Source organism: Pleurodeles waltl, chromosome 4_1, assembly GCF_031143425.1.
Source record: "Pleurodeles waltl isolate 20211129_DDA chromosome 4_1, aPleWal1.hap1.20221129, whole genome shotgun sequence".
In the NCBI taxonomy this organism is placed as follows: Eukaryota; Metazoa; Chordata; class Amphibia; order Caudata; family Salamandridae; genus Pleurodeles; species Pleurodeles waltl.
Genome location: NC_090442.1, coordinates 433,731,777 through 433,758,227, shown reverse-complemented (window position 1 = coordinate 433,758,227; position 26,451 = coordinate 433,731,777). Strand labels below are relative to the sequence as shown.

At 45.7% G+C, this 26,451-nt stretch overlaps 1 protein-coding gene across 12 annotated transcripts in view; it reads left to right on the top strand.

Annotated features, from left to right (window-relative positions):
* CACNA2D1 (calcium voltage-gated channel auxiliary subunit alpha2delta 1) overlaps positions 1-26,451 on the top strand; it is a 1,459,114-nt gene that overhangs the window by 843,558 nt on the left and 589,105 nt on the right. For all 12 annotated transcript variants that reach the window (XM_069228696.1, XM_069228697.1, XM_069228694.1 and 9 more), the window contains exon 7: positions 7,000-7,131. In XM_069228696.1, the coding sequence (XP_069084797.1) occupies positions 7,000-7,131 (132 nt within the window). The remainder of the gene's footprint in view (positions 1-6,999; positions 7,132-26,451) is intronic.

Here is a 26,451-nt window from a genome sequence, read left to right as displayed (position 1 = left end):
CACACCTTCCCAATCACCTTTTCCTAATTCAAAAAGTATAATGCATAATAGAAACAAAGTCGGTGTATTAAGTTTACTGTTATTCAAGGATTAAGAAGTGTCAATCAGGTAAGGAAATTCACCTTAATTTGGTGGGGGCGATAAGCAGAGAGGAGTGTTCTACTGACTGAATCCCTTAATTAAACATTAGGGTTTGTCAGATAACCACAGTTTCCCAGAGGGAAATCATCCTAACATGGGTATACTTGAAATTAAACAGATGTAAAGGCCCTAACAAAACAGTACATCATTAAAATAGCCAATGATGTCATACTACACTTGTGTTAAAAATTAGTTTTTTCTTTCAGTGTTTGAAAACTATATATGGCCCGTTGAAAATGTGCTTTCCCTTATTACACCGAAAGAAAGTTTATGGTGTAGAGTACAACAATTCATAGCTAATTTACTCTTTATTCCTGAATGATGCTTTTGGGCCCCAGATTGCAGTTTCCAACCCACGTATTAACGCCTCGATTACTGGGGTGTCTACACACTCCCTACCCAGGCACTGTACAAAATGGTTACACAGACTTTGTGCACACATTTTGGGGTGTGCTCACCTTGTTACTTGTGCCTCATGTCCCTTACAAATACGAATCTTAAAGATAAACCTGTTAATTACATAAATAAACATTTCAGTCATTAAAGCAATTGGGTTCTTCACTATCAGTTTCTTAATATTGCAAAAAGCCAGGAAAAAACAATGTATATGTATGTTATACGCATTCAAAATAGCAAAGCATTTTCTCTTGCAAACAGCTTTGTTGTAAGAACAATCATTATTCTACCGATAGGGCACTTTATGTAGTAGTGACAGTCACTGTAGCAGAAGTAGGATGGAGTGAGCACCATAGCTAAAATATGCCTATATTAGCCAGTACCCAGGACAGCCTTAGTGTAATAGCAAAGAGTTACTATACTTAATGCATACCAAAAGCTTATCCATAATTGTATTTATGGCCAAGTAACTAGACTGTGATCACTCAACACAAATTTTACTGTGAGCTCGGCTAGTAGGCGTGACTGCCCCCTAAGCTTTCAGGATTGAACCACACCTACTTTTAGAAAAAAACATAACTAATCAGACCAGTATCTTGTAGTGTTCAAAGTCACAGCAAATAAAAATGAGCCTGACCAGGATGTAGAGGCTGGATGCTAAGTGCCCCAATTTCTAACATGAACCACTTTTTTAGGTATTGAATTTGCTTTTATTTTGGTGCCCGTGTCTATTTTCTGTCCCAGGTGACAGAACACATGAGGAATTGCAATGATACCCTCAAAAGGAAATAACACCAGAGCAGGCAGGGTAGCCAATTAAGGTGGATATATTTGACAAAGCTCCAAATAACACTATTTTTGTAAAGACATCTGGAAAAAATATTTCTGCAATTATATGACACAGGCTGTGTGCAGAGTGTGGTGTTTCTACTACGTAGGTATCATAATAAATGAATACAATTAAATTGATACATTATTTTGAAGTAACACCTTTTACGTAGGGCGTTTAAAAATTACCGGAGGGTGATAGGAAGCACTAGAGAAATAAAACCTAAATATTACTATTATTAGATTATTAATATCCAAAGCATGAACAATACTAATTATTATTTTTGTTATTATTATTGTTGTTATTACTAGTGTTACTAGTAGTAGCAGTCATTATAACGCTTGGCTGTTCTTACCAACCATCACAAAGTGTGCAATGGAATTCAAGTTGTTCTCAACGTGCACAATGCTCCTATTGACACGCCTCTTACCACCACTGAGTCATTAGACCGCACTTGCATTGTAGCACAACCTACGCAGGTGAGACGCATCTATTTCACCTAACCATGCTGTACCTTTTTGGTTTGACAATGGTGTACTAAACATCACCCAGGCTGTAACCATTCTTTAGCTGTTCCTATACTAGGTGATGTTAAGGGGAACTTCCTGAGGTGTACCTGTTCCTGAGTGACCTTCTTTGTAGAGTGGCCAAGGAGCTTCTTGCACAGGTAGACACAAAAAATACTCTTTCTGGAGGCAATGGTTTCTTCCACCGCTCCATTGAGTCACATTTGTCCTTTCAACTGGTAGTGTGGATAGGGGGAAGTGGAGAACTCAATTGTATTTCTCCCTCACCTTCACAGCATAAATACTTAACATGGGGGCAGGGGTCTGGTGAATGTTACAGAGTCCTAAGCACAGAATCTGGACCTGCATGCACATTTACTAGGGTACACATCTAAGCAGACCTAGCTCTGACTGGTCGATAAAAGATAACTATTTCCTTTTAAAAAAACTAAAACATGCACAAATTCCTGTTGAAAAATATAAAGTATAATATGCTTTCGGAGTATTTTGAGATCATTCTTCATCTGTCCCTATAGAATTTGCAAAGTCTCGCTCCAGAAAAAACAATGTCAAAAGAAAGTGTGATAAATAATATGTCTAAAACAAAGTGTAGGTAACAGTGTATTCTTGCAATTCTTGATTAAGTACAAATATAGTTTATTTAACTTCAAAACATTGTCATGCTTCTCAAAGTACTGTTTCCTTCATAATTGGTTGCTTTCCGTCTTTAAGAAACAGGCTGACAAAGGATTATGGGGCCTGATGTTTCTCTGGTGCTTCTTATGTGAAACAGGAGTGGCCTATACTTCCTGCTGCAGGCATCGGCCATCGCACCACTTATCAATTTCCAAGCATTGCCTTCTCGTCCTCACGACTGTAGTTTTACCAACAATCGCAATGTTTTCACCACCCTGATGGGGGCGTAGGTATCAATTGTTCAGCAGGCGCAGTTGCACCACGTTCCGGGAGAGTGAGGGGACCACTCCACTATTATAAATTCAGAATATAGGGGCTCAATGTAAAGACTTTGGCCTATGACACCCAGGCTACGCCACTGTAGCTTTTTTGTTGTTACCCTGTGATTTTGCTTTTGTTGCTCAATGCAGCTCACGACTTTTATGGTTGAGTGCAAAGCGCTCTGTCCTTGGCGTAATCTCTCTGTGGGCTTTTAACCACACCCATGTCACACCCATCAGTTTGGTTAGTTCGTGGGCTTCCTTTTTAAAATTCACTTGATTTCATTAGAGAAAGGCATGCACACGTCTTGCCTTTTCCGGTGTTTAGCCCTCCTCGAGCGCACCGGCCAACTACTTCAAACATACCAGGCTTAATGTTTTATGTATGGTTTCTGGACTACGTTTTATTTCATAGGCAGCGGTTTGCATGACATCAACTCCGTTACATGGATAATTGTACTTTTGCCGGTTACATAGACAATTGCACTTTTGCAGGTTAAATGGATAATTGCACTTTTGCCGATACGTTGCACTGCGAGCGAACATCTGATTCCTTTTGGTTGTCTGCTTTGCGCTCATGACGGCTGTCAGCCCGCTTATGTGAAACTGTTTTACTTTTCATTTTCAGTTTATGTTTCAAGAAAGGTCGGGGTAGGAGTTTACAACGCTAATAACCTTAACTTGAGCAAACGCGAGACCCATTGCATTGCAAAAGCTTGTTTAACTCTGCATTTCCGAGAGGCAGTCACACTAAATATTGCATGACTTTTGAATGCTTAATTGTTATAGCGTAACGTTTTAGGAATCTAAATTATATTAAATGATTACAGTGAAACAATTTTATGCTTTAAATAAAATAACATTTCTTTCTTGCTTCTGAAAATATGCGATTATTTTCTAGGTGTTGCTTCGCTATTTCAATGCTGTATCTAATATAGATAGCAGTTTGTCAGCTATTATGGCAAATTATCTTTCTGAATATAAAAATATGCGAGGCCAATACCAGCCCTTTAATTGCTGCTATAAAATACGTATTTCCCTTATTTCTGGGTCATTGTTAGAGTGACCTAGCTGATGAATATTAATGTGCACAGAACTGATCTTACTGCAAATGATCGTATCCATAAACCTGAAAATCTCGTTACTTTGCTATAATGAGCAGGATTTTGGAATCAAAAACATTGTTTAGTTTTACAATTATAATGTATTTGTCAATATTTCGTCTTTACTGTTTCATCTTCCACTCATTGTATCTCCTTTTTGCTACTACACTTTTTTTCCTTTTTTGCTTTTAAACAGCCTGCACCTTGTATCTACTAAAACACACTTTCCATGATAACCTGTTGTTTACGGGCTTTGTGAGTTTTGCGTGCATCTGCCATCCCTACTGCAACAAATCAACAATGTGCTGAAAGTGTGCATTTCACACATGTTTTCATAAGGAAAATGCAAGAGATGCCCACACATTACATAATTGCACTGGTCATAATTTACTGTGTTCATATTTTGCACTGGAACATCTTTAATTAACGAGATGTTTCTCAGTACCACTTTTAATCAATATGTTGTAGGATTTCTGTGTCCCTATTTCGTAATGCGACCAGTCAGCACAATTGCCTGAATTTAACCAGTTTGTAGATTTATGATATTTCTATCAGAAAGTGGGACGTACTTGTGACCAATTCTATTACACCAAATGAGCCGAGGGATAGCCCGCACTGCTACTGCAGTTACTGAGTGGAATCCCATTGGCTGGCCAAATGCTTGCACTACTGAACTTACGCCAGGTCAACTGATCTTGTCCAAACACAAAGGCCCTCTGCACTGTTGGCAGATGTCCCGCAGTGGTGTATGTGTGTGTGTGTGGGGGGGGGGGTACGGGGGAGGTGTTACAGTCCTGGTGGGAGGTCCACAATGGGAAAATATAGTACAGAGGTCCCGCCACGACTGCAGCCCCTCTGCCACAAGTGCATAGGCCCTTTGTGAATCAGGCCCACAGTCTTTGTGATATTTATCTTAAATCGTGGGTGTTCAATGCACGTCCCGAATGGCCGAATCCACACCATATTTTGACATTTTCAATAGAAGAGAGCTACATGTAACTTATTTTACATAGGCAAGGGTTTGCCTGAAAGCCTTGCATGGATGCACCCCTCCTGGACGTATCTTGAGTTCTCATGTCTTGCATGCCCCCAGTCTCCAAATTTCTATTAGAATAAATCTTTGTCAACTGTGCTATTTGTACATATATGTCCTTAATTTTCAACCATTCCATTGTTTCTGGCAATCTTTTACTGTGCTGGCTAACAATCATTAGGAAATGTACTAAGATTTAATATGTTATTCATAAGCTGTGACCACTTTTTTATAAATCACCAAGCTGCATTTCTCAAGTGTGTGTTGTTTGAGAAGGTGTCCAACAGTGGCCCTTAGTTCTTTTTCATTTGTACTATTGATGTTGTCTTTCAATATTCAGTGCAGTCATGTGAAAATCTAGGGGCATATTTACAAGAATGTGGTGCATAATTGATGATGCACCACTTTTTTTGCGTCCCACTAACGGCACCTAACAACACCATGGGTGAAGTGTTTTGAAATACGGCGCACCATGGCAATCTTTAGCACAATAGCTTCAACATTGTTATGCTATTGTGGCTCTTTGCTACACTAGCATCAAAAAATGTGCCTGCTCTGAGAAGGTATTAAAAATGATGCAAAAAATGGCCCAGTCAAATCTTATAAATTTCACTGTACCCTTTTTCATGCCACCCTGGGTCAGAACGCTCCCCTTGCATAAATTATGCCTGCAAAAGGGTTTACATAGTGATGCAATGCAAGCATTGAACCACTTTGTAAATATAGGGTATCAGGAATGCCTACCTAATGCCACCTTAGCATCAAAAGAATGGCGCTACTGTGGCGCAAGGATACGCAAGGGACTTGTAATTATGCCTCTTAATCTTCATCTGAGGAGACTCTTAACAGAATTTCACTTTCTTTATAGTTAATCAGAGAATTGTAGTCTTATTGATTTTAATGCATTTGAACAACCGGAGTTGTTAATACCTGAATTTCTGTTCTGAAGGGGACTCCTGGTGGCAAACAGGAGCATTGTGTCATGATCAAATGGACAGCTGTTTTATAAATGATTTGTAAGAGGGAGATGTTCCAGAGATGGATAGCGTGGCAATATCTGGGTAACCTCAAAGGTAGTGCCATGTCAACGCTCACTTGACTCCCAAAATAGAAAAAAAAAATAGTATGTGTATGACAGGATACTAAAATAATTCAAGTATAGAGAGTTTTCCCAACTTATACAAGTATTGTCAAAGCAAATAGTTCTAATTTGGTTGCACACCAAATGTCTTTGCCAGTGCTTTCTTCTTTAGCAGTGTTTTTTTTATAAAGCTATTACAAAGATATTTAAAGATGACCACATATGTGAGCATGTCTATGCAAACATACAGGTGGCCACCTTTTAATACTTTGTCTGCAAATGCATATGTGTGCATTTGTGTGCAGAGGCTCAAGCTTGGAATCCTTTTTGCAGTAAGATTTAGAAAAAAAGAAAACTAAAAAAGAAACAATCAAAGGCGGTGACCTGTGCATGCACCCACCCAGCAGGTGAGCATAGAATGGATTTCAAAGTCCATTTACAAGATAGTGGTGGCTAGCAATGTGCTTGTGAGCTGTGACCTTTGTCAACCAGCAGGAAGGGCCATATCAAACCCTCCCACACAAACAGATAAAAAGAAAAAGAAAAAAGTGTTGTCAAAAGGAAAAATGTTTACTAGTCACAGTACCACCAGTCCCTACACACGAAAGGAACTACTTCTATGGCAGATATGCTCATTGTGCACAGCAATGTGCCATCACTTGCAGTGAGGGAATTGCTTAAACATGCACACCCGTTGACACGTGCTGTATGATACAGTGCTTCAGTGGGCGGGAGCAAACTAAAATTCACAATACCAGAGGGCTGACTGAAAGACCTGCTAACTATGTATCTACATGTATGTATTTTATAAGGCCTTTTTTAAAAACTATAGTAGTGCACAGTGTAAAGCTAAATGAAATGAAAAATGTACATCCAAAGTTTTACATAAGTGACTGAATGACTCTGGAAATGTATGAACTCTATTGGTTTATACTGTTGCTTTCTCTCTTCCAGCAACGATCGTCCTAAATGAACTTAAATGGACTGGGGCTCTAGACGATGTCTTCCAAAAGAACAGAGACGAAGACCCCTCCTTACTTTGGCAAGTTTTTGGAAGTGCCACTGGCCTTGCCCGGTATTATCCAGGTAAATGAAATATTTTCAGACACCATCGATATTCACGTAATAGTATGAGTCCAGCTTGGAAACATAAATGTGTTCAATTTATTTCAGCTATCTATACCCTATTAAAACTGTACGTTGCATGACAAGGCTATGGGAAAGTGATCACCAGTCAGTATCATAAGAGTGTGACCTAAGTGAAATAACTCAGGGCATTCAAAGAGCGTCTCAGTCAGCTCTCTTCAACAAGTTATTTTTTTTAGAGGTGCCACCTAACACAATGCAGATAGAGTACATTGGGCGCAGCAGCGTAATAGAAAAAGATCATGTGGCAAAAAACATAAACCTAATTTGGAGGTGAAAAAATTGTCATTTGCTGATTCTTCCTAACCTCACAGCTTCCTACTGTGTACCTATTATTAATGAGAAACTCTTTTTCACTGAACATATCTACATAATGTGACACACCAACGCCTTTCCTGGCTCAGCCTACATGACAGTCGCCCTTGAGTTCACAGAACACGTAATTGCCTCAGGAGACCCAGAACTGCCTCACGGAAGCGCCGACTGGCCGACGTGCAGGGGGGCGGAGCAAGCAGCATGCCGCACACCCTACCGTGAGCTTGCCGCTGCTTGGCTCCACTCCATCGCCCCCTCTCCCCTTGCACCTTGAACAGGGCAGGAAGGGGAGCAAGGCTGTGAGCCAGGAGGCCCAAGGGAGTCTGAGGGGGCATGTTTGCAGCCGAGCCAGGTAAGACAGGACAAGACAGGACAAGGCAACATAAGCTGTAGGCAGCTGCTGCTGAGTGTGCGCCCAGTCCTCCACAGAAGCAGCCCAGCTAGGACTGGGTGCAGCTTGTGGGGGCTTCTAGTGAGACCCGCTCACCACTAGCCCCTTTCTGATACAACAGCGGTACTTCTTGGGGTGCTTACTTAAACTGGGCTAAAGTGCCTCTCACATGGCAGCAAGCACATCTTGAGGGGTGTGCAGTCAGACAAGGCAGTACGAAAGCCAGGAATCAGGTACCCTGTGCAGCACCGCATTATGCTGCACAAACAGCAACAACAGCACGAGCGCGGCAGCCTTAGTCAGCTGCCGTTGAGAGTGCACCCTAGTGCCCCACAAAAGAGGTCAAGCCAGGACTGGGTGCAGCTTGTGGGGCTTCCAGTGAAACCCACTAACCATAGCCTCATTTTTGTTTTGTGTAGACAGCGGCAGTATTTGGTAGTTGTCAGTAGTCAGGCACTTAACCTAAACAGCAGCACCAACAAGCAATAGGCAGCGGTGCAGAGGAGCAGAAGGGCAGACAACAGCAGACAATGGCTGACAACAGCATGAAACTTTTTACCACAAGGGGAGGGCAGGTTTGAGTAAAAGGGCAGTGATTGCCCTCCCACCTGGATAATTTACAGGCCCACTGCGCAACACTAGCCAAATGCTTGGACACCCACCACATGCAATGGTGCATAAATAGAGTGGGCATTAGGAAGAAGCAGCCACTGGAAAAAGGTATCAGAGCGTATAAACAGTATAGCAAGGTGCAATCAAAATCTACAAAGATGGAAGCCACCCCGTCAGTAGCTGTCAACCATTCTCCTTAACAAGTGTGGAGCAAGGAATTATCCACACGGACTCTCTGGGGGAGCAAAAGTGCACGAAGCAATGCGCATAGTAGTGTGCGGGGAGAGCAAGAGAATATGAGAACCCGCAGTTCCCTCCTTCTGATGGCCCACAACAGGGTGCAGAACCTAATGAGAAAAGAGAAGGCAGCCCCAAACAAATGGGGGGGGGGGGTGCATGAAGGAGGGAAAGGTGAAGCATTCCCCCAGGTGTCGATACACAACAGAAGCAGTGCCTCAGGAGATGAAGGAGGCAAAGGAATCCGAAGAGTCCAAAGAGTCAAAGGAGTTTACTTCCAGAGAAAATAAACTGACACAAGGGGGAGGCCGAAATGTAAGCACAGGGTGAAAAGGCATCAACAAGTAAATCATGCCACTGAGGAAAAATGTCAGCCGCAAAACTCCTTGGAGGGACAGTTTCAAGATCACTGCCCAACTGGAGATCTTTCAGCGACAGTGCAATTACCCTGGGCACTTCCTTGGAGGACGCTCCACCAAGTAAAGCAGCACAAGAATCCATGCCAGAACTGTCTGCATCAGGTGCACCATCTGGTCAAATAGCCCAATGTAATCTAATTGAGCATGCTACCCAACAACAGAAGTGAGAAGTCCCCTTATCTCTAATCATATGGATAAGAAGTAGAGGCATGACACCTGAAGACCTCATTTCTAAGGGCCATTGAATAGAAGGAAGCCCTAAAGGAAGCCTGTGCAAGTTGGCCCTAGAATCACCAATCACAATGAAGAATTCAACCAGCCCTTGCTGGGAGGTCTCTCTAACACAGAAGAAATTAGAGGAGGTCTTCAACAAAGAAGAGAAGCAGCGTGCAGAGGAAGGGGAAACTTACCCAACGCTTGCAGAGAAGAGCATAAATCAGTCTTTTACCAATAGGTCTCAGGAACTCGAAAAAAGCACAGAACCACAGACTTACTGACACAACGGACGCCCTGCTCCTGACGGGATGGGATGCCTTAAACAAAACATTGACAGTCATAACAAACACAAAAATCTTCAATACAGACAAATTGGACATTCAAATTCAAATCCTGCAAAGCTTGGCAACCACTACCATGGCAATAGACAATCTGGACAGGTTAAATGCACTTATTAGAAGGGCACAAGCTCATGTGGAGGCCGACAGGGGCCTGGTAAACCAGACGTACCATTGTCACAGCATCCCAATTTTGGACAAACTTGAAGCACTGCTGTCAGTTATGCCCAGTGGCAGATCTAAAAGAGAAGTTGGAACAGTGGAGAGATGGCAGGCAGCATCCCCTGTGTCCATTAGGCTCAAACAGCCTGCAAGAAGGAATGCCTATCAATACTGTACAGGAAGAAACAAGCTCAGATCGGGCTTTAGGAGAAACAGTGGAGTCTTCAAAGAAGGAGCGCAAATTAGTGGAAGGACCCTTCATTCCTGTCCTGTCCGGAAAAAAACAAAAACCGCCTAGAGAAAATGCATAATTAAAAAAGACCCACACCTTCCCACTCACAGCAATTATAGCCCATCAAGAGGGAAACCCAAGGAAAAATACAGGCAAATAGCAGAGAAGATAGAGTGCACACCCTCTGCCCCAATGACAGATTCAACGACTCAGTCCATAACAGGTCAGCTGCCGCCCTCACAGCATGGAAATAATCTTCAAAAGCAGCAGGAAGAGGGAGAATCAGTCTCAACTGTACTCAAGATCCCGGCAGCCCTTGATTCGGAGACTGCAATAGGAGAGCTCAATGGATCATGACTAAATTGCTCAAGGCCTGAAGTCCACCTACAGTCAGTACTGCATGAAACTACCACTTAGCTACCAACCTCAGGGACTCAGGAGGGAACAGGTTTAGACCAAAAAGCTGTCCTTAGTTTAAAGGCACAACTCAAAAGAACAAGAGAGTGCAAGTCCCATGAGAACTAGTTCTAACTGGATCAATATAAGACCTCCACTCAGGCAACGTGTCTCAGAGGGGCTCCTAGGGCACAAGCAAGCAATCTGGAAACACCACCAATGTGGGGTCTCCATCTTGGGTCCCAAGACCAATATGGCCCTACACAAATCCTCCAGCTCATCAGCTGTGTACGTATACTATGAACCAAGGGCTGGATGTATCAAAGCTTTTTGTGTTCGCAAACGGTGTGAATCGCAAAATTCGACCGTTTGCGCATACGAAAATGCCTTTCAAGATTTATGAAAGGCATTTGCAGTGCAATTTCAAGGAATCGCTAAAATAGCGATTCCCTGAAATTGTGACTCCATTTAGTGAATCCCAAATTGCCATTCTCTAAAAAGGAAATCTCAAATAGGGAATTCCTATTTGCGATTTCCAAAGCACATGTATTATCCATTTCCTAAATGCAGGAAATGCAATTACCACCAAATCCAATTTGGTAGTAACCATGTGGAATTTTGAAAAAATGACATGTAGCGCACACATACCTCTATGGCATCTGTGCGCTTCACATAACCACTGATATTTTTTGGGGTTGCATCAAAGGGGGCCTCAGGCCCCCAGCACCCTGGGATTTACATTACCTAGTTTGCAAATTCCTAACAGGAATTGGCAAATTCGAAAATGCAAAACCATTCACACCTGTGGGCCTACAAATGGAATAATGGAGTCCCATTCCCTAATTGCAATTTGGTAATAGCGATTGTGACTTTTAAGAAATCGCTATTACGGAATCTCAATTTTCATACATCCCATTTTGCATTTCTTAAGCAGTGATTTCTTAAAAATCGCTATTTAGGAAATGCAAACCGGGGTAATGATACATCTAGCTCCAAGTGCCTATCATGGCCGAGCAAAAGGCAATCGCAGATGCCGCAAATATGTCAGCCCATCACATCACTAAAGGCAAAATGTCAGCATTTAAGCATTTACTGTCCTAAAAGATAGGGGCGTTGTTGGACCTGACTTTTTGACAGGGACATCCCCAAACTTTTTGCCTCCTTCCTCCTATTTTTTCTGACCTGTTGTTGTTGGCTTTTGACCTCTGGGCACTTTACCACTGCTAACCAGTGCTAAAGTGCATATGCTCTCTGTGTAAATTGTACTACTGATTGGTTTATCCATGATTGACTATTTAATTTACTTGTAAGTCCCTGGTAGAGTGCACTACATGTGCCTAGGGCAGGTAGATTAAATGCTACTAGTGGGCCTGCAGCACTGGCTGTGCCACCCACCTCAGTAGCCCCTTAACCCTGTTTCAGGCCTGCCATTGCAAGGCCTGTGTGTGCAGTTTCACTGCCACTTCGACTTGGCATTTAAAAGTAATTGCCAAGCCTAGAACTCCCCTTTTACTACATATAAGTCATCCCTAATGTGTGCCCTAGGTAACCCCTAGAGCAGGGTGCTGTGTAGGTAAAAGGCAGGACATGTACCTGTGTAGTTATATGTCCTGGTAGTGTAAAACTCCTAAATTCGTTTTTACACTACTGTGAGGCCTGCTCCTTTCATAGGCTAACATTGGGGCTGCCCTCATACACTGTTGAAGTGGCAGCTGCTGATCTGAAAGGAGCAGGAAGGTCATATTTAGTATGGCCAGAATGGTAATACAAAATCCTGCTGACTGGTGAAGTCGGATTTAATATTACTATTCTAGAAATGCCACTTTTAGAAAGTGAGCATTTCTTTGCACTAAAATCTTGTTGTGCCCTTCAATCCACGTCTGGCTAGGCTTAGTTGACAGCTCCTTGTGCATTCACTCGGACACACCCCAAACACAGGGTACTCAGACTCACTTGCATACATCTGCATTTTGAATGGGTCTTACTGGGCTGGGAGGGTGGAGGGCCTGCCCTCACACAAAGGACTGCCACACCCCCTACTGGGACTCTGGCAGACAGGATTGAACTGAAAGGGGGCTTGGTGCATTTCTTAGAGACTCTTTGAAGTCACCCCCACTTCAAAGGCACAACTTAGTATAAAACAGGGCCTCTGCCCTACCTCATCAGACACTTGCTGGAGAAGAAACCTGAACCAGAAACTACATCCTGCCAAGAAGAACTGCCTGGCTGCTCAAAGGACTCACCTGTCTGCTTTTCTACAAAGGACTGCTGCCTTGCTGTTGGCCTGCTGCCTTGCTGAACTCTTGTCTGGCTGTAAAAGTGCTCTCCAAGGGCTTGGATAGAGCTTGCCTCCTGTTCCCTGAAGTCTCAGGACCAAAAAGACTTCTCTCTTCCTCTTGGACGCTCCGTGCGGCGAACTTTTCGACGCACAGCTTGTTCCGCGGCAAGAAAAACGCCGCACACCGACGCTGATCAACGCAACGTCTTCGGGACGACCGAAACTTTGACGCACGGCCTCGCAAGGACAACGCCGCCCGACTTCCCGGGAGAAATCGACGCGATGCGACGCCTGCCGTGAGATCAAAACTTTGACGCACAGGCTCGCAAGGACAACGCCGCCCGACTCCGCAGGAGAAATCGACGCGACGCCTGCCGTGAGATCGAAACTTTGACGCACGGCCTCGCAAGGACAACGCCGCCCGACTTCCCGGGAGAAATCGACGCAACGCCTGCCGTGAGATCAAAACTTTGACGCACGGCCTCGCAAGGACAACGCCGCCCGACTCTGCCGGAGAAATCGACGCGACGCCTGCCGTGAGATCGAAACTTCGACGCACAGCCCCGCAGAATGACGCGCAGCCGGAAAACAAGCAGGAAAATCCACGCACAGACCTGGGACATCTGGTAATCCCCGCGACCCACTGAAAGATACTGTCCGCGCGCCGGAAAACGACGCTCGACTTCCCCGCGTGGAAAATAACGACGCAAGTCCGTGTGTGCTGGGGAGAAATCGACGCACACACACTTTTTCCACGCTTCTCTTCCTTTGTTGCCCTCTGAGGAGATTTTCCACCAGAAACCAGGTACTTTGTGTTTGAAAGAGACTCTGTTTACTTTCTAAAGACTTAAGACACTTTATATCACTTTTCAGTGATATCTTTACAAATTCATATTGCAACTTTGATCGTTTTGACCTGAAGATACCCAGATAAATATTATATATTTTTCTAAACACTGTGTGGTGTATTTTTGTGGTGTTATGCTATGGTGTTGTATGATTTATTGCACAAATGCTTTACACATTGCCTTCTAAGTTAAGCCTGACTGCTCGTGCCAAGCTACCGGAGGGTGAGCACAGGCTGATTTTGGATTGTGTGTGACTTACCCTGACTAGAGTGAGGGCTTTTGCTTGGACAGAGGGTAACCTGACTGCCAACCAAAAACCCCATTTCTAACAGGCATTCACACCCTAATTTTTCACCTGGCCCACAAACCTCAGGGCCCTTGGGATATCCTCAACTGAGGAAACGTCTTGAGAATCTGCAACGCTACTCAAGGTTTGGAACTAAAAAGCAGTAAAGACCTAGAATATGTAGCCTTCTTAGCACCAGGAAAGGGCGACACCAAAGTTTGCTTCAGCAGCACAGAGATAGCACAGTTAGTGTTGTCCAAATCAGAAGCACCTGAAGACTGGGAAAGGAAGCCAGCAGAGTAAAGTATCCAACCTTTCTCATCCCTCAAAGAGAAAATAAAAAAGTGACAGCTACTGATCAGTTCTGCAACAAGCTAAGGGGGCTTCCCTCACCTTCACTATGGCGCCAATAGAGTTCACAATCTCCATCCCCCAAGGGCCATCCATTGACAAGACATTGTCACAAAGAGGGCATGCAAAACGGGAAAGCCAGTAGTAACATACTCACCTTTCGATCCAGACAAAACCTCGCATTACAAGGATAGATCTGGAACCTGCTTTGCCAAAATAATCCCAACTGCACAAACTATGTCCAAAAGCAAGCTAAGGAACACAAACATATTATCCTGGAATATTGCAGGGGCCAGTAAAATTGCTCAAGATCCTAATGTGGAATCCTTTTTGAAGGACTTTGACATCATTTGCCTACAGGAAACCTTGAAAGAAGCCAAAAAACTGTTAGCTGGGTCTCAAGAATTCCCAAGCCCGGCTGCAAAACAAAACCCAAAGATCACCCAAAAGGGGGCCTCTCAACCTACATAACCACAAGAAAATCCTTTAACGTAAGGGACATTGACCTGCAACCAGCCCACATGTTAGCAGTCATTATTGAAAACTAGTTGCATCAGACCAAACATGGCACATAAACAGTACCTGCTAGACATAACGAAAAACAAATTGTTATCCTTGAGAGCGCCTCCTGGATCATCACAGGTGACTTTAACCTAAACATGGCCAGCTGTGGAAAAAGAAGTTTCAGAGAAGGCGCTCTGGAGTCTGGGTATCACACCACAAGTATTGCTTTTTAGTGACATGGACAAATGTGACCACCTTCTTGTAAGACTCCTTGAGGCGGCAGGGCTGAGGGCCCTAAACGGTTGATTCCCCAAAGGCTGCCCAATGAATCTGAGTCACACATCACAGAAATCCACATCTACTCTAGACTACAAATTTACTTCAATGGCTATCTTCAAGTATTTCCAAGATTTTAGTAAAGAGGTGAGACGCGAAAGCAACCACCATCCACAGATTATGAAATTAAAGAATAACAATCACCATGTGGGGCTGTTGGACAAGCTAGGTGAACAGGACCCTGGAAGCCACTTACATCGCATTAGATGGTCCAATATGTGTATGGAGAAATATGTGGCATGGGAAGCTAACTTATCATCTGATCAAGTGGTCCAGGTGGCATAATCACTAAGTGGGAGGCAATGTTGACATCACTAAGGAACCAGCTAGATCCCAAACAATGGTCAAGGGACGGCCCTCCACCGATGGTTCACGCAGACCTTAAGACAACAAAGACAACAGCTTAACCAAACCGCTGGGTAACAGCCATCACCACACTTTTCATGAACTAAGAAAGAAATACAAGAAGGCTGTATGGGAAGCAAAGCAGGCCTACATAGACCAGGAATGGATCAAAATTGTGGCGGCTAGTAAAGAAAAGAACAGCTGGCCCCTGTGGCCCAATATCAATCAACTGGAGCGCGGGGCCACTGGGATCCAAAGTAACGCAGTGCCAGAAGAAAAGTGGATCTAGCACATCTTGAATCTCTACTGCGGTCAGGATGTAGCAGAACCAATTCCTACCTCAAGCTGTGAGTTAAACCCATTGTGCTTTGAAGTACAAAAGCTTGAGGGAGAACTTCAATGTTGCAGACAGAGTGGGGCTCCCGGTCCAAACAGCTTCCCCGCAGGCGTACAAAATTACGATCCTGTCTTTTGATCTGGCCTGCTCTGCAATCTGTGTAATGCCAGCGTCATGGAAAACAAAATTCCGGTTTCCTAGAAAGGGTCAATTTTTCATCCAATCTACAGGAAGGGCCCCTACGGGAACCCTGACAGTTATAGACTGATCGAACTGCTCAACATTTACGCAAAAATATTTGCAGGTCTCCTATTAGAGGAACTGAAAGAATAGGCAACCAAGCTTAATCTAATACCCCTTAATCAAACTTGCTTCCGTTCCTCTGTGAGCCCTTCTGACAACCTGATAGCACTAGCCATGCTAGAGGAAAAACAAACAGGTAAGAAAATGGCCTTATACACCTGCTTTGTGGACTTATCCAAAGCGTTTGATTCCGTGGATCAGCACAGGTTGTGGAGGAAGCTAGTGAACCTCAATATCCTGCTAGGAACTGTTAAAAGGAATACAGCATCTGTATTCATATAACTGGGCAAGGGTGAAAGTAGGTGGTAATGAAAGTGTGTCTGCTAATATTCAAATAGACTAAAGTGTCAAGCAAGGTTGTGTGCTAGCCTCGATTCTTTTCAACCCTTACCTGGTAGATTTGTGGACACAACTGAACACCTCTAGCTCCCACCCTTCCACACTGGGTAATTATCCTCTAAGAGCATTATTGTATGCAGACAATATTGTCCTATTAAATCTCTCAGGTAGAGGACTTTAAAAAGTGCTGAACATCTTTGATCAGTATTGTGAGACAAATGAGCTGTTGGTAAACCTGGGAAAAACAGGCTAGTCATCTTTGGCAAGCGTGTAATCAAGAAAAAAAAATGGGTCTGTGGGGATCAACTAGTGGACAGAACAGTAACTATAAATATCTTGGTGTCTGTGTGCTGGAGCGCTGGTCGTACCGCTTGCACCTAAACACCCTGAAAGCGAGAATGGCATCCTAACTTGCATCAGTACAAGCCTTGTCTACGAAATCGCAATGTACAACCTGGTGTTCACACCTCACATTGATCAAGGCAAAGTTTCTGCCTTCCCTGGCATATGGTTTGGAATTATTTCCCGGTAATTTTAACGATTTTATGAACATTGCCTAGAGCAACATTTTTCACCTTCTCTTCCACCTTCCGCACAGCTCCTCACCAGCACAAATCAGGCTAGAATTCAGGTTACAAAACCAAGCATTGGCAAAAGATAGGTCTCTCCTCAAAAATGCCTCCATGCTCAGACAGGTGCACCCGAACACAACAAAGGTGCTGATTTGGGAAGAAATAGGCACAAACTTGGCGTAAAGCATTTGCAGGCAGAAGATCTATGGCAAAAGTCTCTACCACACAAACTCTTCAACCAATTATTAAACAAGCATGTCAAGCTGCTCTTGTGTAGCAAGGACAAAGACAAGTTCAGAAAGCAATCACACTCATGGATGACAATTAACACTTAAAAGTCTCCGATAGCACAGCCTTATATGGCAGAAATATTTAAAAAGACACAAAAATAAAGGTGCTCCACGCCAGTCTCGGTCAACTACCTTCATTGGATGTTATTCCAAAATGACTGACACCATCAAACAGGGGGAGATTCAGGCTTTGCGCATATTGACGGGAAGACTTCCTACATATTCTTTGTACATGCCCTGCTACCTTGGCGGAAATCTTCAACTCCAATGTTATTAGATTGTGCCGGCAGATTAGATTTCTTTTGTCTTAACCCCTTAGCTGCTACGCCTTTTCCCCCCCAGTGCTGAGCCCTTTTTTGGCTATTTGGGGTAGTTCGCGCTTAGGGCTTCATAACTTTTTGTCCACATAAGCTAACCACGCGAAATTTGCGTCCTTTTTTTCCAACATCCTAGGGATTCTAATGGTACCCAGAGTTTGTGGTTTCCCCTGGAGGAGACCAAGAAAATAGCCAAAATACAGTGAAAATTTAGTTTTTTCCAAAAAAATGGGAAAAAAGGGCTGCCGAAGAATGCTTGTGGTTTTTTCCCTGAAAATGCCATCAACAATGGGTTTCTGGTGCTGAAATCACTATCTTCCCACCTTTCAGGAACGAGCAGACTTGAATCAGAAAACCAAATTTTTCAACACAAATTTGGCATTTTACAGGGACATACCCCATTTTTACTATATTTGGTGCTTTCAGCCTCCTTCCAGTTAGTGACAGGAATGGGTGTGAAACCAATGCTGGATCCCGGAATGCTAAACATTTCTGAAAACTAGACATAATTCGGAATTCAGCAAGGAGTCATTTGTGTAGATCCTACAAGGTTTTCCTACAGAAAATAACAGCTGAAATAAAAAAATATTGAAATTGAGCTGAAAACAACAGCCATTTTTCTTTATGTTTTACTCTGTAACTTTTTCCTGCGATGTCAGATTTCTGAAAGCAATATACCGTTTTGTCTGCTGGACTCTTCTGGTTGCGGGATATAAAGGGCTTGTAGGTTCATCAAGAACCCTAGGTACCCAGAGCCAATAAATGAGCTGCACCCTGCAGTTGGTTTTCATTCTATACTGGGTATACAGCAAATCATTTGCTGAAATATGAAGAGTGAAAAAGAGGTATCAAGAAAACCTTTGCATTTCTAAAATGGGATCAAGATAAGGTTTTGAGGAGCAGTGGTTATTTGCACATCGCTGAATTCCGAGGTGCCCATACTAGCATGTGAATTGCAGGGCATTTCTCAAACAGACGTCTTTTTTACACACTCTCTTATATTTGGAAGGAAAAAATGTAGAGAAAGATAAGGGGCAATAACGCTTGTTTTGCTATTCTATGTTCCCCCAAGTCTCCCGATAAAAATGATACCTCACTTGTGTGGGTAGGCCTAGTGCCCGCGACAGGAAATGCCCCAAAACACAACATGGACACATCCTATTTTTTTTATAGAAAACACAGCTGTTTTTTCCAAAGTGCCTACCTGTAGATTTTGGCCTCTAGCTCAGCCGGCACATAGGGAAACCTACCAAACCTGTGCATTTTTGAAAGCTAGAGACCTAGGGGAATCCAAGATGGGGTGACTCGTGGGGCTCTGACCAGGTTATGTTACCCAGAATCCTTTGCAAACCTCAAAAAGTGGCTAAAAAAACAAGTTTTCCTAATATTTCGGTGACAGAAAGTTCTGGAATCTGAGAGGAGCCTCAAATTTCCTTCCACCCAGCGTTCCCCCAAGTCTCCCGATAAAAATGATACCTCACTTGTGTGCGTAGGCCTAGCGCCTGCGACAGGAAACGCCCCAAAGCGCAACGTGGACACATCCAAATTTTTGGAAGAAAACAGAGGTGTTTTTTGGGAAGTGCCTACCTGTAGATTTTGGCCTCTAGCTCAGCTGGCACCTAGGGAAACTTACCAAACCTGTGCATTTCTGAAAACTAGAGACCTAGGGGAATCCAAGGAGGGGTGACTTGCGGGGCTCGGACCAGGTTCTGTTACCCAGAATCCTTTGCAAACCTCAAAAAGTGGCTAAAAAAACAAGTTTTCCTCACATTTCGGTGACAGAAAGTTCTGGAATCTGAGAGGAGCCACAAATTTCCTTCCACCCAGCGTTCCCCCAAGTCTCCCGATAAATATGATACCTCACTTGTGTGGATAGGCCTGGTGCCTGCGACAGGAATAGATCACACAACGATCAATGTTGGTCCTTACGTGAGGCAGCTGTTGACCCTGGGGTGATCCATTCCTGACACAGGCACTAGGTGTAGGCACTCAAGTGGGGTAGTGTTTTTATCAGGACAGGTGAGGAGTCACTGGGTGGTAGGAATGTTGTGGATCCCAGCATATTCCTGTAGTTTGTGTGACAGAAATGCGAGAAAAATTGAGTTTTTTTTCAACATTTCAGCTTTGCAGGGTATTCTGGGTAAGAAAACTTTGGGGAATCCACACAAGTCACACCTCTGTGGACTCCCCCGAATGTCTAGTTTCCAGAAATGTTTGGGTTTAGTGTGTTTCTCTATATGGCCGCCGAATCCAGGACCAAAAACACAGGTGCCTGCCTTACAAAACCAGTTTGTTTTGCCATAGACAATTTTGATGTCTCCACAATATGATTTGGGTGGTGGAATTTGGGGCTGAACTAAATTGGGGAGCTCCCAAGAGAGCACTCTCTCTCTGCTTGCCGCCGCATTCACCTGCTCTCTGGGTTGGCCTAACCCACTATTACCCAGTTGCACGAACCGCTTGCGAAGGGACAGCAGGACTGTCCTCATCACCTCCCTCATAATGTACTGGAAGAGGAGTTATCGAATGGGACTCCTCTGACTGAAAAATCACTCCCAGAGTCTGCGCCATTGTCCTATCCCTCAGATGCTGTCTCAGTATCTGATGTCTCAGTCTCTGATCCTATGTCAGAGCGGTCCTCTATAACCCGAGTGCAGGCAGCAGTCATCCATCAAGATGCCATCTCTGCTATTGGCTAAACTGTTGCTCTAAAACACTAGCCTACGTAGACAGTCAAAAAATCGATGGTGTGTGTGAGATACGTGCAACAATAGAGGCCACCTTACCTGCGCTTCTTCCCTCAATCAGCACGTACTTTGAAGACACTCAAAAAAAACCTTGTCACATACCATTCGTCACAGTCTTTAGCACCTCCTGCGCCCAGTCCAACAATCATTATTGGTGCTCCCACTCCCTCCTCCTCGGATTCCCTCATTACCACCCAGCAAAAGTGCCCTTCATCTCTCCATAGACTTTACTAATGTACTCAGCTATTTACATAAAATACAGATTTGCTCTTTGCAGTAGGCATATAAACCTTCTGCGCTTCTTTATGGCACTAAAACTGCCACTAGACAAGTCGGACCCTTTTCCCCCCAGGGAAACCACACACATATTGACAAAAGTGATATATATATATGACAGCCAACCACCTGAAACTCAACTCAAGCAAAACCGAAATAATCCTCTTTGGCCCACACAAAAACACCTGGGACCCCTCATGGTGGCCCACAACGCTAGGCCCTGCACCCACCCCCGCCAACCACGCATGCAACCTCAGCATCATCCTAGACTCCTCCCTCTCGATGACCCAACAAATCAACGCTCTTACCTCCTCATGCTTCAACACACTCCGTATACTGAAAAACATTCAAATGGATCCCCACAGAGACCAGAAAAACTGTCACTGACGCACTCATCAGCAGCAGGCTTGATTACGGAAACGCCCTCTACGCCGCCACCGCTCTAAAACTCAAGCGCAAACTACACGCATCCAGAACTCAGCAGCACGACTCATCCTCGACCTCCACCGACACGAACACATCTCTCCACACCTCAAATCCCTCCACTGGCTCCCATTGACAAAAGGATCACCTTCAAGATCCTCATCCTCGCACACAAATCACTCCACAACACAGGCCCTGCCTACCTCAACGAGAGTCACCTTCCACACCCCCACACGAAACGTCCGCTCAGCTGACCTCTCTCTCGCCTCTGTCCCCCGCATCAAACACACCACCACCGGGGGCAGATCCTTCTCCTACCTTGCACCCAAAACCTTGAACGCCCTCACAACCCACCTTCGCAAGACCCAAAACCTACTTCTTTTCAGGAAGGGCCTCAAAACCTGGCTTTTCGAACAGTGAACCTCCCAGCCCCTTTCCCTCCCCCCGTCCCTCCCCCTGGTGCCTTGAGACCCTCACGGGTGAGTAGCGCGCTTTATAAATCTCTTTGATTGATATAGATCTACCTCTATATATATATATATATATATCTATCTACATAGATATATCTATAGATATATCCATGTACCTAGATATATCTATCTACATAGATATATATAGATCTATATATACATCTCTTTTTTTTTAGTTGTTGTATGGTTTCCTTGGGGGCCAAAATGGCCCCCAGGGAAACTCTACAACATCTAAAAAAAAATATTGCCCCCACAGGGGGTCACCCTACCCACGGGCGACCCCCTGTCATATTTATTTTTTTTTTTTTAATTTTTTTTGGGAGAAAAAAAAAAATCCCCTGGGGGGGCCGCAATCACGACCCCCCCCCCCCCCCAGGGGGCACCTCCCTTTTTTTTAAATAAAAATTATGCCGGGGGGGCGGCCCGTTTTCCGGGGGGCCGCCCCCCCAAAGTGAAATCCCTGGTGTCTAGTGGTGTTTCCTAGGAAACACTTTCAGAAGGCCTCGTAAGAAAGGGGAGACTCTCCCCTTTCTTACGAGGCCTTCTGAAACTGTTTCTGGCCCCCGATCGCAGCAGGCTGCTTCCTGCTTTGATGGGGAAAACACCTTTGAAACGTCAGCGCGCCTCGTGGCGCGCTGACGTCACAAAGGGGCGGATGAGGGGCGGGGGGAGACACGGAAGCTTCCGTGTCTCCCGGGGGAAGTTTAAAAAAAAAAAAAATCCTCGGGTGCCACGCACCCGAGGATTTATTAATACCCTTCCTGGTGTCGGCCACTGGTCGTGACCCACACCAGGGAGGGTGTGTGGGCGTCGGCCAGTGGCCGACGCCCGCACCTAAAAGGTTAAAGAGTTGACACCACAATACATGGCTTGCTTGGCTACATTTTTTTAAGAACCAAACACCTCTTAAATCATGCAACAAAAAAACAAGATGGTTGATCAAGCCATCAGCTTGTGTCCGAATTAAACACTGTCAGCTTCTATTACACAAGTTGTGGACATAGGGGGTCATTCCAACCTTGGCGGTAAAAGGCGCTTACCGCCGTGCAGAAGAAGGCCAGAACACCGCCGCGGTAAACCGCCACAGCCATTCTGACCCACAACAGGCAAACCGCCAAAATAGAGACATCCACAAAAGTCCGCCACACCAAAGGGCAGCGAGAAACTGGCGATGACCAAACCTCCACCGTCACGCCAACAGAAATACGCCCATGCTATCACGACCCACGAATCCACGCAGCGGTCTTTCAACCGCGGTATTCCATTGGCGGTACATACCGCCGCGCTCAAAATACACACACTTCTACAAAACACTGCCACATTGGACAAATCGAAATACACACACCTGATACACATACAAACACCACTCCCACACACCCAACAAAACATAAAACACACACCTACATCACCCACAAACCTCCACTCCAACAGATTCGTGAACACGCACAGAGAAAAGAGATCCGAGCACCCAGACGCGCATTTAACTGTCACCCAGCAATATTACCACGCACTTCACACAACACACCAATACACATCACCACACTTAGCACCACACAATCCACCCCACACATCACCCACACCACCCCATGGCACCGCAAAGACATCCCAGGTTTTCTGAGGATGAACTCAGGGTCATGGTGGAGGAAATTGTACGGGTATAGCCACAGCTCTTCGGGACACAGGTGCAGCACACCACCATTGCCAGGAAGATGGAGCTATGGAGCAGAATAGTCGACAGGGTCAACGCTGTGGGACAGCACCCAAGAAATAGGGACGACATCAGGAAGCGGTGGAACGACCTACGGGGGAAGGTGCGTTCAATGGTATCCAGGCACAACATTGCGGTGCAGCGGACTGGCGGCGGACCCCCACCTCCTCCCCCACAATTTACAACATGGGAGGAGCAGGTCTTGGCGATCCTGCATCCTGAGGGCCTCGCAGGAGTAGGTGGAGGAATGGACTCTGGTAAGTCTCATCTTCACTACTTCATCCCCCCACCCCACCAGCATGCCAACTCATACCCCCACCCTCACCCTCACCCCATCACACCTACTCCTTGCAAATGTCTCACCATCACAACCCACCCATCCCAACACCAAGCCCTGCATGCAACCGCAAAGCATGGACACCCATCACCAAAGCATGCCCACTGCACATACCCATCCGCCCCCCCCAAACCACTGTCACAAAAGCCCCCACACGGGAATGCCAGCACTGGGGTACACTGGCACCCACCCATTGCACGCTATGGCACACACAGATGCAATAACCATACTTTTATACCCCTGCAGGACCCGAACGCCATGTCACCGCGCAGGAGGGTCCACAAATGTCAACTCCACCCCCAGAAGAGGCCCACAGTGATGACAGCACCTCTGTCGACCTGGATCTAGATGACCATCCCGGCCCATCGGAGACCTCGGGACAGTCGGTTCCTCTCAGACAGCCACAGGCCACAGCAGACCTTCCCCCCTCTGGGAACACCAGCACAGCACCCACCCAGCGGGCCCATACCTCTGTCCCCAGGACACGTCAATCAGCGGTGTGTCCACCACTACAGGGAACCCAGGCCAACCCACCACCCCAACAACAACAGGGACCTGGGGGCAGTGGTAGTGGGCACACGGTCCAGGGGACAGAGGCACAGGGGAACTGGGAGGGCTGCTGTGCGACAGGGGGGGGACAGGCCCAGGGAACCCACCCTCCACAAGGCCCTCACCTCCATCATGGGAGCCTACCATCATTCCCAGGAGACGATGGCGACGGTCCTGGGCAGGTTTCAGGAGATCCAGCTCCTGCAGGAGGAACAGTATATGGGGTTCAGGGAGGAACTACGAAACATCAGTTCCGCCCTGGGCACCATCGTAGGTGCTCTGAATCAGGTAGTCACCACATTACGGGACACTGTGGCACCACAAAGGGCCCCTGACACTAGCATGGACCAAGAACTGCCTACCACCTCTGCCGGCGCTAGTGGACAGGAGGCCCAGCCACAGGACCAACTGGCCACCAGCACCCCACCCCCTGCAGAAGGAGAACCACCCCGCAAGCGGGCCCTGAGATCCAGGAAGAAGACAGAGTAAGATGCCAAGACCCCCGCGAGGAAAGGATACCTCCCTGATTGTCATCCCACTGTCCCACATTGTCACCCTGTCCATCCTTAAACTGCCCCTGCTCCACCTTCCACAGGCATTTGGACAATGCACCTGTGATACTAATAGTCTGGACTCTGCCATGGACATTCCTCCACCATCACCCCTCACCGATTTGCAACCACCCACCAATATAGAGCACTGTAATAAACACAGTTATTGCACAAAACAATCTGGAGTCTGGCTGTGATTTTGAACAAATGTATTAGACATGATCGTGCCAAAATGCTTATTTACATTGTGATGACAACATACCACTCTCACACAGCTGTAGTCCATGGGGAAACAAGGCAGATGTCACGCAGTGGGGCCCACATCTCTGAAATCGGAAGGGAAAGTCACAACTCAGTTACCATACACTGGGGGAAAAGGTCAGACAGTAGAGAGGTAGTAGTCTTTAAGTAAATGTAATATGCCGGTGTGGATTCTTACCTGTGTGTCATTGAAAATACTGCTGTATTACTGTGTTCCTGTTGTCTATGTCGTCCTCTTCGGCTTCCTCGTCTTCACTCTCCACAGGCTCCACAGCTGCTACAACACCACCATCTGGACCATCCTCCTGCAGAAAAGGCACCTGGCTTCGCAAAGCCAGGTTGTGAAGCATACAGCAGGCCACGATGATCTGGCACACCTTCTTTGGTGAGTAGAATAGGGATCCACCTGTCATATGGAGGCACCTGAACCTGGCCTTCAGGAGGCCAAAGGTTCGCTCGATCACCCTCCTAGTTCGCCCATGGGCCTCATTGTAGCGTTCCTCTGCCCTTGTCCTGGGATTCCTCTCTGGGGTCAGTAGCCATGACAGGTTGGGGTAACCAGAGTCACCAATTAGCCACACACGGTGCCTCTGGAGTTGACCCATCACGTTAGGGATGCTGCTATTCCGCATGATGTACGCGTCATGCACTGACCCAGGGAACTTGGCGTTAACATGGGAGATGTACTGGTCAGCCAAACACACCATCTATACATTCATGGAATGATAACTCTTCCTATTCCTGTACACCTGTTCACTCCTGCTGGGGGGACCAAAGCAACATGTGTCCCATCAATGGCACCTATGATGTTGGGGATATGTCCAAGGGCATAGAAATCACCATTCACTGTAGGCAAATCCCCCACCTCAGGGAAAACAATGTAGCTCCGCATGTGTTTCAGCAGGGCAGACAACACTCTGGACAACACCTTGGAAAACATAGGCTGGGACATCCCTGATGATATGGCCACTGTTGTTTGAAATGACCCACTTGCAAAGAAATGGAGTACTGACAGAACCTGCACTAGAGGGGGGATCCCTGTGGGTTGGCGGATTGGTGACATCAGGTCTGGCTACAGCTGGGCACACAGTTCCTGAATAGTGGCTCGGTCAAGCCTGTATGTCAGTATGACATGTCTTTCCTCCATTGTCGACAGGTCCACCAGCAGTCTGCACACCGGAAGATTCCTCCATCTCCTCACATGTCCCAGCGGACGGTGCCTATGAAGGACAACAGCGAGCACAGAGTCAATCAACCCACAGGTACGTAACCACAGCTTGCACATATCACGATTCCCAATGCATTGAATGGCTTGTATGAGTGTTGATGCAAGTCCTAGGTATGTGTGACACAGTAGAAACTAAGCCATGTGGGCCCTTGAAATGGCGGCTGCCTGACCTGTGAAGTGCGACAATGGGATGTGAGGTAAATGCGCTGGCGTTGCACACCGTGGCGGTAGGCGGTCGAAGACCGCGGCGCAAAGCAGCATTGGTTAACATTGAACCCTATGGGTC